We start from the raw sequence: 16,304 nt of genomic DNA, 5'->3' as shown, positions 1-16,304 counted from the left end.
CTCCTTGCCCCCCCACCCCCACCCCCACCCCCAGGCACCCATGGTTCCATGGCATTGATCTAGAAACAATTTTCAGTGTAGGAACCTCAATGATCTTGATTTGAAGAACATTTTGGTTTGCCTCAAACTCTGAATGACATAAGAATGAATGAGCGTAAAATGACCTTGCACATGTTAGTTGGAGGTTCAGTTTGACCATGTTCTGGTGTCGCCTTGTTGGTGTTGACTTGGTTTTTAACCCCCTTGATCGCCTTGGTTTGCCTAGGCACCTTAACAACTATGTTTGTAAGGGATAATACTATTTTTTCTTTGTCCCTGTCTAATTCAAATTTTTGGTCGAACATTGTAGATTATGTAAAGGATTATTAGTTTGGTCATTAATTAGGACCAAATTTGCTTGCTGGTAGAAGTTGAAGAAATTAGGACTGTGGAATCTGCATTAGAATGGAAAGTATGGCTTAGGAGAGAGTTAACCTAAAAATTTTGCTTCAGCAATCATTCTTTATTGTAAGAAAGTTGGATATTGGGTGTACTTTTGAAGGGGAATCATTTCATGATAAATTGGATGAAGCTGATCTTAACAACTTTCCTGTGATCTTATGTTGCTTGTCCTTCCAGTATATTGGTTCCTGCTTAGGTGGAACATTCTATAAATGGGATTTTGCTGTAATTAAATGAAGATTAAGCCATCATCGTAGCCATTATGCATATATAAAATAAAGATAAAATATTAGTGGGCGAGCCTTGGCGCAATGGTTTAGTTGAGCTATTGCAACCACTAGGTTGTAGGTTTGAAACATGGAAACAACCTCTCCCCAAAGCAGGAGGTTAAGGCTGTGTACATTTGCCCCTCCTAGACCTTGCAATAGCAGGAGTCTTGTGCACAGGGATGCTCTTTTTTAGAGACCTCCATCCTGCAACAACGGTGAATGTAAGAATGTCTCTTCCTCTTCCCTCTTCTCTGTTCCATGGAACTACTAACCTCTCCTTTCACCGCTCTCATCTCTTCCATGGGACCATATCTATCTCTTCATTTGGTCCCTAGCTTTAAAAAGGGAAAAAATTCCCAGCTGAACCCAGGTCACCACTAAAGTTTTGAGTTCAACTCATTTAAAAGCATTATTTCCAAACAAGAAGATGTGGTGGTTCTAGATTCACTAAAACAGTAAGTAAATAGCCAACCCAATAACAGGGCTAGGAACCTTGAGAATTTTTCTGCTGATTTTAGGTCACATTTGTCTTTCTAACCAGGAAAACTAAACTCATGGCTTCTTACCACAACAATAACCCATCGTGTCTAGCCTTAATCTACTAGATTGTTCCAAGACCATGATCCAACCCCAACCACCCCTGTTATACTTCAGTTCACAAATCTATACATTTCTCCTCATAATGTCTCATTGATTTCCAAAACTTATTTTGAGTTCTTGGGTTTTTCTTAGGCATTCTTCATCCCTTTCAATGGCAGAATCAAGCATTTCCTTGGAGTGATTCAGCCTTCAAAATTTTTGCTTTGTTGACTATGGATTAGCCTTCCTCCTCTTTCCATTTGATGAAGCTGAAAAAATTGACTAACTCAGTAAAACAACTTAAGTTCTAACTTCCTTTTGGACCAACGATTTGGTATTGTGAATGTTGGATGACTAATATAGAAGGGGAATTATTGAACGGGTTATGGTGGTTTTCCAATTCTTTTAAAAAACCTCAGTTCTTCAAATAGCTCATTCAATTTGAGCAATCTGAAAATAACCCATGGTTAAATGACAATGTAGTTGTGTTTACCCAATTTGATCTCGAATGAAAAATGGCACAATTGTGCTAAATTTACTGAATTACTCTACAAGGTTTGGTCTCAGTCCAAGGACTAATTTGACACAAAAACAATAGTGTCACAGAAAAGCAGTTTGCTGCCCAAACTTAGCAACTATGAAGAACTCTTAAACCCTATAGCAGCCAGAGTCTACTCTGTTAGAACATATGCTCATCCAACAACCTAGAATGACTGAATGATGATGGAATGGTTCTAAATAGGCTTGCCTTTCTAACCAAAAGTTGCAACTCTGGCCATTCCAAAGAAGACATGGGGTTTTGGCTTAAGTTAAACCATCCAGGTTTTTTAGGGTGTTTACACCCTTATTTTTTACTCTATTTCGGTCTGTAGAGAAATAGATCGAAATCTATTTCAGTCAAGACTAACTTGTCAGTCAGTAACTAGAATAGAAAACGGTCAGTGATAGTGACCGATAAACGGTCAGTGATTGATGAACGGTAAATGATTGAAATATTGTGAGTGATCGATAAACGGTTAGTAATTGACAAATTGTGTGTGACCGACGAACGGTCAGAGATTGACTGATCAAATGACGGTTGAGAAATGGGTAGTTATGAAATTACCTAATAACTACAGAAACTACCCTGAGGATGCTTATAAAAAGGAGTTTCAATCACAGAAGAAGGCATGCATAGATCAACAACACAATACTCTACAAGAGTCTTTATTTTATATTTTCTTTTTGCTGGAGTTGGCTTCCAGCCACCAATGTCTTTATTTTATTTTGTCTTTTATCTTTCAAGATGTAGATCGATTTTATCTCTCATCTTTGTTTTTAGGAGTTGTGTAATGTAGATGTTATCAAACAAAATGTCTTTTGGCTTGCTGCAAAAGACATCCATTATCATCAAGTTGCAAGCTTCAACAGTTCGTGGCTGGGAGAGTTGTGAAAACTTCAACAAATTTGTTACTATGTTGTTAGCAATTTGATCGCAGTGTAGTGGTAGTGCAAATACCAAGTTGTAAACCTCATCAATTTCAGATTTTTCAAGTTGTAATGACTTCAACAAATACGTTCTGTGAAGTAAGTAATTTGGTTCCTTCATCTTCTTCTTGGCATTTTGTGACTAAAAGTCCTTGGGATGATCGAGGCAATGGAAAGAACCTTTTTCTTTACTGGTTAGAAGTCAGATTCAATCATTTTATCATCTCTTGAGTCCTTGTGACTCTGGCATGCCTACACATGACAATCTGCCGCGTCGTTTGCCAAATTTGTAGGTAAACAGAAGGTTTGGCTCAAGTTGAGTTATTTATCTAAACTTGAGTCAGAAGTGATCGAAATTACTTAATTTTATCCCTATTCCAAATTTGTTCACAAGACAAAGAAAAATGGTAGAAAAAAAAGGTTACAGAATCTATTGTAATGAAATTGGTCACATTCATGTCTTCTTGCTTAATATAATTAAGGGTAAATTATCGATCACCCCCTGGTTTTCAATCGAAACTTAGATCACCCCCTGATTTTTGAAAAAACTCAAATCACCCCTTAGTTTAGACCTCAAAATGACAAATTAGTCCCTAATGTTAGTTTTATGCTGTTAAGTGATGATGTCAGCCAGTTAAATAAATTTAGGGAAATTTACACATACCAATCTTGAGGTTTGATGAAAGGATAATTTCACCCCCCAATTTTGGAAAATTCTGCGTACTCCCCTGAGGTTTGCAAACGGTAACAAATAAGCTCATTCCATCAGTTCATGACTAACATTGTTAAAAATTAGACTTGAACTGATGAAATTGCCCTTCTAAGAAGAACCAGAAAAAAATAAATAAATAAATAAAGCTCAACTCATCTTCCCCAAACCTGCGACTTTGTCGGAAAATCCCTGCATGCTTGACCTTAAAAATTAGATGAGATTTTAGGCCAGCAAGAGTGCTTCCGTAGGTTTTAAAAAGCTCAACTCGAAGATTTGACGCTTTATCCTCTGCAAATCCACATTTTTCCACAAGAAATCCTACAGAAAAGGAAATAAAATTGATTAACATAGTCAGATTTCAAAACTCATATCCTTGCAACAATGCAACTTTAATTCAATTCACAATTTTAATTTACCCCTTACTTACCTTCAATGTTTCTCTTGCATGCTCCACCAATTCCAATTTTTGAAGAGTAAAACTATCATCAAGGTCTGTTATACACAGTTCCAAAATATACAATCAACTGTAAGAGAGAGAATACAAAGGGAAACGAAAGAAAATGGAAAGACAGAGCAAGAGTTACCGAAAAGGAGGCAGTCGAAGGGAGAGCTGGAGTCCCAAGCAGATTTACTGCAAAAATCCATAATGATGATCGATCGATGAAGACGAGAGAAGAAGAGAAAGAGAAAATTAAAATCAAAACTTAAAAATCTATGAAGGATTAACGGATAAATTGCAGACAACGAGATTTCTACTAATGGAAGCTGGAGGAGATAAATACAGATATATGTAGGCTTGACGAAGAGAGGCGCTCTTGTTGAAGCTGCTGTTAAGGTAACTAATTCAGAAGCTTATCTGGAAAATTGTATTTTATCTATAAAAATTTCTTCGATTTCCTGCGTCAATTCATGTTTCCCTGAATCTGATTAATGGATTTGCACGAGGGATTTTGGTACCACCATGCTGAGCCGAAATACTTAATCCTGGTTCATTGGATACCTGAAGCTCGTAATACTCTTCCTGCAAATGTTACACACAGGAAAAACAGTCGGAGATGTTTAAGGTCAAGCATGGAGGAATTTTCGGACGAAGTTGCAGGTTTGGGGAAGATGAGTTGCAGCTTTTGTTTTTTTATTTTTTTTAATTCTTCTTAGAAGGGCAATTTCGTCGGTTCAAATCTAATTTTTAACAGTATTAGTCATGAACTGACGGAATGGACTTATTTGTTACCGTTTGCAAACTCCAGGGGGTACGCAAAATTTTCCAAAACTGGGGGGTAAAAACATCCTTTCGTCAAACCTCAGGGGTAGTATGTGTAAATTTTCCATAAATTTAAATCCCTAAACTACCCTTGACCAGTGTTGATTTACATTTTTACCCTTGTAACTAAAAACCCCAAATTCTATGTTGTTTCTCACACCACTCTATTACTCACTTGCAACTCAATCTCAAGCTGAACTTCACCAGAGAGAAGAAAAAAAGTAAAGAGAAGAAATTACAAGGAGTTGCTTGCCCGATGAGTGAGAGCACCTCGAGCCGCGGAAATTGATGGAAAAAAAAAATTCCGACCCTAGTGAGAAGAAATCTGATGATCTAGGGTTGCAGAGACTTGGATCGCTGCTCTAAATTTACAATTTTGCCTTTTTGTCTTTCCTGCATGTTTGAATTTTGAAGTGTGAAAGAGGGAGAGGAGAACCATAGAGGTCTTATGCTTTAGTTCTACGGTTGGGTTACTCTTCACTATCTAGTTTTTTCTTCCTCTTTTATAAATGGGGTTTCAATTTTCATTTCATTTTCAAACCTTGAAAGCATCCGATCGGAGAAGGCGCAACACTCGCCTGAGTTCTCAAGGACAATCAACCATCTTAAAATTAACCCGGAAACAAAAGCAATGGAATTTTTGTGTTCACAGGCAAAAATATGAATAAGGGAATTGTGGGATATTTAGATCACAACAAATTCTCAAATTTTAGGTCCAAAAAATTGTAGGTTCATAGCACTAATTGAAATTTTGGAATTTGGAAAGTTCAGTTAACGTTGTCTTCTCCAGGAATAAAGGTTTTCCCTGCTGGTAATCCTTAACCATACCTTCCAACACTCTATATATCCCACCAGTTTTCTTGGGTTGTCATAGATTTTATCAGCTTTAGATTAATGCCCCCTTACCAACAAAAAAAAAAAAGATTAATGCCCACGACAAAATAGGTTACTGTTACTCACAGCTTGGCTTCGTCATGGACTCCTTGTCCTAAGGAACCCAATGATTGTCATCTACCTAAAAATTGCAATTGGCACTGTTATTCTAATGGACGTACATGTTCTTAACATATTTGATCTGTGATGGTGTGCTGCTTAGCTTTTGAACTTTGAACAATAGACAATGGGGGAAGGGAGTGGAAGGCAAATGGCTAGGTGTTGATGATTTGGAAGGGAAATAGCCATGCGGTGGTGGTGGCGGTGCTGCCAGCGAGTTGCAGGGAAGGGGTGAGGTATTTTAGGTTGAAGATGAAGGAAGGTTAGTATAGTAAATTTAATTCTAATGTTTTAGCACAAGGGTAAAATAGTCTTTTCACACCAATAACTAACAACAGGCTAACACCGTTACTATAGAAGGGGTAATTTGAGTTTTTTCAAAAATCAAGGGATGATCTGAGTTTCGATTAAAAACCAAGGGGTGATCGATAATTTACCCTATAATTAACTTACCCTGTTGGATTTTTTATGCATTTCTAGATGTTTTGATTGCAATAGTACCAATAAAAGGGATTAGAAAGCATGCTTACCTTGTGCTTGTTTCAGCTATGGGCCTTGGCAGACCCCAATTCTCGGATTTTGAGTGCAACATAGTTTGCAAATCACTATCTTTAAGTCATAGAGATTTTGGTCTTTGTACATCCATCATAAATAACGATTATGAACTTCAATTAGAATGGGATCACAATTAGTTGTTTAATATTGATGTGGGGTCTTCTCCTCTTTGTTATTTCTACCTTGGTTTTTAGATCAATTTTTCCTTCTCTGACTATTGCTATTTCTATGTATATGCTCATCATAGGTGATTGTTATGTTTCAGAAGTTGGTAGTTGATGATGGCACCTTAGAAGTAACCAAAGAAGAGTACAAAATTACAGTGTAGTTTAGAATAGGGAGAATGTTCTCTGTGCCGCAGCGTAGTCTGCGCCCACACACATGGGCAACCTGTGTAGGGGGATAGGATGGTCATTGCGCCCACCCCCATGTGCCTAGGCACAGGCTGCGCTGTGGCACAGAGAACAACACCCCTTTAGAATAATAGTTTATGTTCTACACGAATTGTGTTTTATTTGGCATCTTTTTTTTCCTTTTCTTTTCTCTTGTGTTTTTCTAAACATATCCGGGCTGCGGGGTCATTGTCTCAAAAAAAAAAAAAAACTTTATTCTCCACTACTAATTAAGCGTGTCAATTGGAACAGTTCCCGGTATTTGGGATGGGTTTGTATTGGTACCGATGCCAAAGGTGTCAATTCCAGTACCGTCCCATTTAGTATATGGGACCAAACCTTGGTCCTAGTCCCGATTATTAACGGGACAAAACCGTACCTGTTCCAAAACGGTTTTAAACCCGATAAAAAAAGGAAGAAGAACTTTAAAAGTTTTGAGATGGTTCCACTATTAGAAAACAATTTGGAATACGAAACCAATATAAATTTCATGGCTTCCCCAAGATCATATGTAAACTTCTCAAAGCAACGTCTAAGAATTAATGAAGACAAAATAAACAAGCTCATATATGGTTTTTAGCTGCAACGTCTATAAGAAAAAATACCATTAAAATATATCAAATTACAATCATAAAACTTCAACATAGGAACATGAAATATACCCTTTAAAAGGGTACTCATAGTTCCGGTACCTAACCGATATTTCGGTATAGATACCATTGGATATCCAATACCAAAACTGTTCCCTTCCATTTATTATTTGGTACTAAAATCAGATCCCAATACCGTCCTGTTTATTAATGAAACAATCCGGTACCGGATTTTAACGGGACGATTCTCGGTTCTAATCCCAAATTGACACCCTTACTACTGATACACTGCGGATTTTGTCCATATCTGCCATTAACTTGTATTTTATTTAGTTAATGCGTAACAAATGTCTTTTCCATCATATAACCCCTTCCCCATTACAACTATACAACTTATTAATTGGTGGGTTGATGATCTAAGCTTCTTATTGAGCCCTCTACACACCTCTGGTTCTCATGACAGGTCGACCTTCTCCCATGCTGGCTATCAGACTTTTATCAATTGTGGATCATCTTGGTTATTTATACACACACACACACACACACACACACACACACACACACACACACACACACACACACACACACACACACACACACACACACACACACACACACACACACACACACACACACACACACACACACACACACACACACACACACACACACACACACACACACACACACACACACACACACACACACACAGAGAGAGAGAGAGAGAGAGAGAGAGAGAGAGAGAGAGAGAGAGAGAGAGAGAGAGATTAGTTGTTTGATATTGATGTGGGGTCTTCTCCTCTTTGTTATTTAAATCTAGTGGGATTTAAATCCTCTTCAATTTCTTGAAGCGTGGTACACTTTGGGGCTGATTTTTTTTTCTTCTCGAGCTTGGCACCGTTGGATGTCGCGTCTGTCAGGTGTCAAGCTCTCAACCCCGAATTAGACTGCATTGCACCTTTAGGGAATTGAAGAGGATTTTTTTTCCCACGTTAGCATGCCAGCCTTTTCCCCTTTTCAAATGTCACAAGGTCAAACCGTATATAAAATGACAAAAACAAGGCCAAGCCCAACCAGCGTTGAGCTCTATAAGGTCGGGCCTGGGCTGAGATACCCAGCTCGACCCTGGCCTGGGCAGGGCCTAAGCTGACCGTTGAGAACCCGAGGCAGGGTTGGGTTTTTAAAAACCCAGCCCAACCCAGCCCACTCTACCCTATTCTAGCCCACATTGATCAACCCATTGTCAAAACTGCATCAGATGTCCACGTTACAAGGCATGCGGTTAGGTGTGGGCTAAACCCTTTTTCTAAATAAAAAATAAAAAATGTTTTTATTTTGAAAAGAAAAAAAAAAAGCGCACGAACCCAGCACGTGAGTTGGGGTACCATTCCGGCATTCCCATAGTCCGTTCTTCTCCTTTACGCAGAAGGTCCACGCTACTGCAAGAGGAGAACGAAGAACGGTGAGTTTCCACTCCATGATCTCTCTCTCTTTCTCTCACATATTGTCACCCTGCAAGCAATCTCTTTCAGTGCTTCCACTAGGATAGGCAGCTTCTCTACCTAATTCTGACTTCCCTTCTCTTAATCTTTGATCCATCGATTTCCCTCTTAAAACCATACAATCGAAAAGCACAAAACCCTGAAAATACTTTGGTTTCTCCTTTTCCCTAATTGTCTTGGGAAATCCTTTCTCTCTCTAATTTTCAATTGACATAAAACCGCTAGTTGTTGCAGGGATAGAACCTGACTTCCCTAACAAAACATCCCTGAAGTCCGGGCTCAAACAGGTAGGCTTTTTGTCTTTTGTTTTTACCTTAATTTTTTCATTTCAGTAGAGACTGGGTAGACACGAGTCAGCTAGAATATGAGAAACTTTCAATTTTGTGATCAGATTCCAGAGTGTGTGTGATTGATAATGTTGAAGAATTTTCTTTTGAATTCGGAGATCAGATTTGGCATTCTATGTGATCTCGAAGTGCGTATGTTCCTGTGAATCTTGAGATCATAGTCAATATTGTCTGTGAAGGGAATGAATATGTTTGTTCCAGTGATTTTATTACTGTTTATTTCAACGGTACTGTATGTGGATGAATGTGTGGTCTTGTGTCCAAGTACACCCTGAAGAGAAAAAAGTATAGTAGAGGTCGTATTGATAAAAGAACCCGTAAGATCAATGGAAACGAAGATAAGCAAGATCTACCGAATAAACTTACTGAGGTTGACCAACAAAATTAAGACAAATTGTGGGAAAGAGAAAATTGCAGCTAAAAAACTTGTCTTAAAAATCTCTGGTGTGAGGCCCCTGAATTCAGAATCAGTTGTTGCCACTTTGCACTTCAACGTTTGGAAATCTGAGAAACCAAATTTGCAGAAACCTTCTTCTCTCAAGCAAAATTATCCAGCTCAGTCTGGATCAGGGGCTGGTTTCAAATCCTAATCTGCAACCCAGTGAGTGACCTATTTAATCCAGTAAGTCTGCAGTCATGCTTAACTGGACAGGAATTAGGCCTTGCTCTAGCTTCTTTAGGGGTTATTACTTCCTTGGTAGCTCAACACATGTACTCTTTACCTGCTTATGTGGAAAAAGAAGGTCCGGCTCCAAGATGTTCAGGACATAGGCAGTGGCTTGGTTAAGGGAACCCACTGGAGCCGTAGCAGAAGTCTTCATAGGCCAATTGTCACTGCTTATGGACCCGAACCTGGGTGACTATGCCACTGTGTAACAGCTTTACTAATCCATATCATACTCACCAGTCACCATATCATTTGTTCATGTGGTAAGTGTAGCATAAATAGAGTTTGCCATGTTACTGAGGTATGGAGGCTTCTGAGACGGTTTCAACACTTAAACTATAAGAGTGATTGAACAAAAGAGACTCAAAGCACACCATGTGGACCATGCTTGCCACATACATATTGGTGTCAAACCAGAAAATTAGTCTTTTTTTTTTTTGGCTTGACGAAGAATTGGCCTTTGAATTGAGATGCCAATTCTGTCTAGATGTCCATGATTCCAGTCGCCAAGTCTCAGAATTTTTTTTTGTAATACTCTGTTGTTGATAGTCTCATGGAGTTTCTGATCTATAACTTCCACATTTTTCATCTTTGTTGAGAACTTTGTTTTGGTTTATTACTGATTTGGGGCATTAATGTGGCTTGAAGTTGATATTTTATTTGTGTTTGTGATCATAGGTATTTTATGTGTCACAAGGATTCAATTTAGGATTTGATACACTAAAGTCATGGTGAGTTCTCATTAAGATTAGTAAAATTTTCATAAAATCAATGACGAGTGCAGGTCTGGTGAGATTGTGCCCCCATGCAGTACCACTGGCATTATGTTCCACGTTGTAGGTGAGGTGGGGCCAAATTTTATTGATAGGTAGGCTCCGCCCTCCCTACTGACATGCAAAGTTTGAGCCCAATCTGACTCTTCGATATGTTAAGAAAGAGCACAGAAATTGTTGAAAAAATAAAATATTTCTATCAGTTCTTGTCCTTTGAGAATATAAAGGTAACTATGCAGTACAAAGTGAGCCGTATGATTGAATTAGGGCCCCAAATTTAACACATGATCAATACATGATGCCTCTTACATGCCACATGACCAAAATAGGTGTGCTGGAACTGCACCCCACATCTGTACTGCCAGACTTGTATTCTTTTGCCCTTACAAAATTTCCATTTTTTTTTGTAATCTTACCAGAATATTGAAGATTTTCTTGGATGGGAAGTATGTTATAATGTTGTTATGATTTACTTCATTTTTTTATTTCAGAATTTTCTTGTTGGAGCCTTCAAGCCACCATGTAACATTTCAATCACATTTGCTGATGGAAGAACTCGCAAGCAGGTGCTGTTTAACATCATCCTGAGCAGAATTTTCATCTTCTGGTTTAAGGAAACTTTTATGGTCTTTTGAAGATAATAGAAGTGTATTCAACCATTCATGACTCAATACATTACGAAAACATGAATCCACTCATTATATATCTGCAATTCTTTTCTTTCGCTTTTTTTAATATCTTTATGACTAGTGGTTCAATAAACATTTTCGGTTGTAGAATAGAATTTTAGAATTCTGGGTCTCTGGTCTCTATTCTGCTGATTAATGTGTGGATTAGAGAGGGTCGTTATGGAAGGGAAGCTGGGAAAGTATGTGACACTATTAGTTGTAAAACCTTCTGGAGCATGAATGGGCCTTCAGAAAGATTAAATCTCTCTACCATTTGGGTTTTCTAGCTTCCCTCCCCCCCCCCCCCAAAAAAAAAAAATCCACAAATACTGTAAAACCACGTCACAGAATAATTCTCAAATTGTCAAAAGTACCATTGCAACTGAACAAAACAGAACTCTTACATACAGTCATAGTTGTCACGGGTGTCACGGCGATCCAAGTCGGTGGAAGGGTGTCACGTCGATATATCGACATGTCGCCCTCCATGGCGAGCATGTCGACCATGTTTAATTTTTATTTTCTCTATTTTTAATGCCATTTAGTATGCTATAATATATGTCCTATAACATCAAAAATCAACATGAAAGTGTACTCCACTACTATTAATATACTATGCCACTATGGTTTAATTCATGAAAGTGTAACTAAAGTCACAAAACAAAAATAACAATTAAACTGGTTTTTAGGCTGAACTAAAACACAAAATCAAACTATCAAAGTACTGGTTTTTTTGCTATAACATTAAGTTGAGGGGGGGAAAAAAAAATAACTGAATTATGGACTAATGGAGTTGAATATGTGCTGCTGTTGTGTGTGGCTGTGTGCAGGGTAATATGTTTATTGTTTTTAAACTTTATGATAAATTGATAATGTGTATTGCAGGTGTATACTTTTAAGTTACACCTCCAATAGACATTAATAAAAAAGCATCTAAGCTATTAAATGGTTTTAAAAAAAAAAAATTTAAATCTAATTTTTATATGTACAAATATCGATCGATATGCCAACATATCATGGTATGGCGTCCATGGCGACGCCATGGAAGCCATATCGAACGATATATTTACATCCACCATGGCGTAGCTCGATATGCCACCTCTCCCAGCGCCAGGACGCCATGGCGACGCCATGACAACTATGCATACAGTAAAGGGTATATATAACCATAGTTCAATATCTCGCGATATATCGGTATCTCGGGCCTACCGAGATATCTGAAATATGGTATTTTTTCTGCCATATTTCGGCACTCCATCTCGATGGGTTTTTGGCCATATTAAGGCCTGATACTTCATGTACACCCTTATTTAAGCTAAATAAACACATTTAAACCTTCATATTGCAAAAAAATGAACTCAAAGTGGTGTTTTGGGTTTGCACCCTTGATTGATTGTATACGGTCGGACCCTGATGTATAAAATAGTTAAATACATATTGTTTAAGTACTAAAAGACATAATAAGAAATTTAAACAAAGTAATGAAACAAAAATAAAGTCAAATGTAGCCTTTAGTTTAAACTCATAAAGTCATAAGTGCATAAGTCATAACTCATAAACTTCATAATAGTCAATAGTTCAGTACTCAATACACAGAGTATTTCTACGAAATTCACCAAAATATACCGAAATGTACCGAAATTTACCGAAATATACTGGTCAATTCACAGTATTTCTACGAAATATACTGAAATTTCTAAGAAATTTGAACTTTTTTCATTTCGGAAGCCCATCTCGTCTCGGTAGTGTTGAAATTACCGAAATTTCGGCGATGTATCGCGAAATTTTGTACCATGTATATGACCCCCCTTATTCCTAATGCAAATGACCTAGAAACCTCTTTTTTTATTTATAAATAACAAGATTTTATTGTTAAGGAAAGATCATAGAAGTACATAGTGATACAGATACGTAGAAGTACGACACCACAACCAGCCTCCCCAAGAGGACTGACCCAATACACATGAAAGTAACCTTTATCAGAAAATTAGCCAAAGAACCCCCGACCAATCCAAAGGAGAACTTTCACAGACCAATCACAATGGAATAGAATTCCCAAAACAGAGTGTGGTTTAACAACCCCTTGTTTAGCTAACTCATCTGCAAGCTCATTAGCACTCTTAGGTTGCATTGAGAATTGTATACTTATTTGAGTAGCTAGCTGACGATTATGTCTTTTTAAGTGCACTATAATGCCAATGTTCATCCCACTCATCTGTCATCTATTTCATAAAATTGGAAGAATATCCTTACACTATAGCTTGAGACCACCCTTTGCCTAGTAACAGATCGATGCCAGTCTTAAGAGCCATCAACTCTGCTCTAGTCAAGTCTCCTTCCTTCCCCTATGGGCCCTGAGAATATATTAACTGCCCCTCCACCCGATAGTCTAACTACTCCCCCTATACCTGAAGGTCCAGGGTTCCCTAGAGAACACTCATCTATATAGTTTGGGACTTCATCAGGCGAGGGCTGCCAATGAATTATCCTCTTTGACCATCTTTATTTGTAAAGAGAAAAAAGACCAGTTTCTAGAGAGCTGTACTGCTGGTATATGTTTGTACATCCCATTTAACTTTTGTCCAATGTGCAATTCTGATCTTAATTTTTCCGATCGCCTCCCCAACATTTGATTGTTTGTTTTAGAAAAGCCCGTTGTTCCTTCCCTCCCAAATGCACCAAAAGGAAGCCAATAGGATACCTTGCCAGAGGAATTCCTCTTTCAAAAAGGGGACAAATGTTAACCAAGTGAGCATTATGTCTTCTTCTGAAAAAAACACAAGAAATCTGAAACATAGTAAAAGATGGAACCAAACCTGTTTGGTAGAGGAGCAATTCAAGTATAGATGATCAGTTGATTCACCATTTCGTAGACAAACTTGAGGAGAGTGGAACCTTCCCGGTTCTCCTCTGATACACATCAGTAGGTGACACCTTATTATGATTGATCTCCCAACTCAAAGCTCTACAATTCAGCGGTAGTTTGTCTTTCCATATTGCCTTATAAAGAAACGGACCACTTTGGTTCGCTTCATCACAGTCACCAAAAAGGTTGCAAGTAGCAAGAAACAAAGATATGGATGAACATAAACCATTAGTATTGATGAGCCATATTCTTTTGTCGACATGGTCATTGACAAAGAAAACATTTGAATACCATGAAACAGAACTTGAATTTGTCCCGATTCCATTGCTCTAAATTCCCTTCTAAACTTGAGGTTCTAAACAATCCTGTTGAGTAGCATCTGTCCACAAGAGGCTATGGGGGAATTCTTGGCATTAGACATGGAGTAAAGTGTTGGGAATAAGTCTCTCAATAGTCTGGTACCTCTTCCCACCATAAACCCGCCCAAAATTTCTTTCTTTCTCCATTCCGTACATCATAACGAATCAAAGGAAAGAAGATTGGGTTGAGTCTGCTTATAATCTTCCAAGGGGCTCCTAAGAGTCCTATGAGCTATCCTAGAACCCAACCCTGCTCATCTAACTCATATTTGAACCTAATTACCTAGAAACTTCTTCAAACCTGACTTTACTCAGAAGTTCATTATCAACCTGTGATACTGCTCATGTCCTGATGTAGGAGCTCTCCTCTATTCTTTGATTTTGTTTCTGTATCAGTAATAGAAGTGAATAGACATGCGTTGTGCAGTTTTTTTTTCCTGCTCTTGCATGGAGTGCCAAAATCTTGATAGCCTTTTACAACAAAGATGGATGCTGCAATAATTCCTTTAGAGCAGAAGCTTGGTGCCTAAAATTTAGCATGAGAATGATAGTGCATGAGTGACAAAGAGAATTATACCCCATGGTCAAGACTGCCCCAGAACATTGTGTATATAGAAGAAGATATGAAATGGAACTTGTCACTTCACAGGTATTTTGTCATTTGGTTCAGTTCATAAGTGAAATTCTGAAATTTATTGAAAAAATGCCAATGAAGGGTGCACAAATGACTGAAAAGAGGAGGTAGAAGAAGGTATCTCTTCTCTTTTATCCGCCCCCTTTCTATCTCGATTCTAAGTTCCTTTATCTGTTATTGAGTAAAAAATCAGAGGTGGAGAACAAGAAATTAGCACCTTCAGTGCTTGGCCCAAAGTACGTCGCATGAGCATCCCACTAAATCAAATATTTAGTTTACCTTCAAGCACAGTCCTGACTTATGGATTCCCCCCTTGCCCCCTCTTTTCCCCAAGAGAATTAGGAGCATATATACTGGTGGATTGTTGTCTTGTCATGACATAGGAGGGTTGTATAAGCACTGTGACATAATAGAGAGTCCACATTTGCAGTTTTAAAAGTGTCAGGACTATTGTTTCGTATTTTTGAGAGTCAGTGATACATTGGGTCATTCCCCCCCCCCCTCATTGGCACTATTTAAAAAAAAATAAATAAATGAGGGTGCTGAAGGCTGATGACATTCACAAGGGGTGTGGACTTTGTATAGTTCACAGATTATCATCTTTGAGAATTTGGTTGGGTGGGTTCATGATGCAGATCAAATAGATCAATCTGCAAGTGATGGCTAGATTTGGATCAAATCTAATCTCCGTTCTAAGTGTCGAACGGTCAGATTTTAAGAGAACGGTCAGATTTTAAGAATATAACTAGCACACTTCAACATCTATTTTCCCAGGATAAAAGTAAGAAATGAAATATATAATTATTTGAATTTGATGAAATGGAATGGAGGAGAAAGAAGGGGTGGTGATGAATATTGAAGAGAAGAGAGGAGAGGGGGCATTGAAAATTCCATCATGAGCAACAATCGCTTGGGAACTTGGTTGTTAGAACTTTTCATGGTCTTGATTCATCTGGGTCAGACTCACGTTTGCCTACTGGGTGTTCCCTTAGGGCGCTTTGGAAAATCATTTGGAGATCTCTTCTCATTCTTCCTTCGTTTAGATTAGAGTGGGCTGTGGTAACTGAATTAGATTTTTGGGAGGAACTACAGTGGGGTGAGGAACTTCTGAATATTGCTTTTCCTAGACTGTACTCTATATCTGATTTCGAGGGAAAGTTGATCTTGGAGTGCTGATTTTTCCAAGGGGGTTTTGTTTGGAACCTTGGTTATTGAGAGCTTTTGAAGAG

At 38.2% G+C, this 16,304-nt stretch overlaps 1 protein-coding gene and 1 long non-coding RNA gene across 4 annotated transcripts in view; one reads left to right on the top strand and one right to left on the bottom strand.

Annotated features, from left to right (window-relative positions):
- The window catches only part of LOC122658443 (vacuolar protein sorting-associated protein 26A-like), a 51,757-nt gene that overhangs the window by 11,011 nt on the left and 24,442 nt on the right, over nt 1-16,304 (top strand). Inside the window, exons 1-4 of one of the 3 annotated variants that reach the window (XM_043853410.1) lie at nt 8,686-8,713; nt 8,995-9,048; nt 10,454-10,506; nt 11,040-11,114. In XM_043853410.1, the coding sequence (XP_043709345.1) occupies nt 10,504-10,506; nt 11,040-11,114 (78 nt within the window). In that variant the 5' untranslated portion in view covers nt 8,686-8,713; nt 8,995-9,048; nt 10,454-10,503. Of the gene's footprint in view, nt 1-8,685; nt 8,714-8,994; nt 9,053-10,451; nt 10,507-11,039; nt 11,115-16,304 lie in introns of those variants that run through there. The other 2 variants (XM_043853413.1, XM_043853411.1) reach the window with 2 other exon arrangements.
- On the bottom strand, nt 3,686-4,150 carry LOC122658445. The gene is made up of 3 exons (XR_006332441.1): nt 4,053-4,150; nt 3,896-3,960; nt 3,686-3,786 (listed from the first exon to the last, which is right to left on the bottom strand). It is a non-coding gene; the product is annotated as an uncharacterized LOC122658445 (long non-coding RNA).

This window comes from Telopea speciosissima, chromosome 4 (genome assembly GCF_018873765.1).
Source record: "Telopea speciosissima isolate NSW1024214 ecotype Mountain lineage chromosome 4, Tspe_v1, whole genome shotgun sequence".
Lineage (NCBI taxonomy): Eukaryota > Viridiplantae > Streptophyta > Magnoliopsida > Proteales > Proteaceae > Telopea > Telopea speciosissima.
This window is presented reverse-complemented; position numbering and strand designations above follow the sequence as displayed.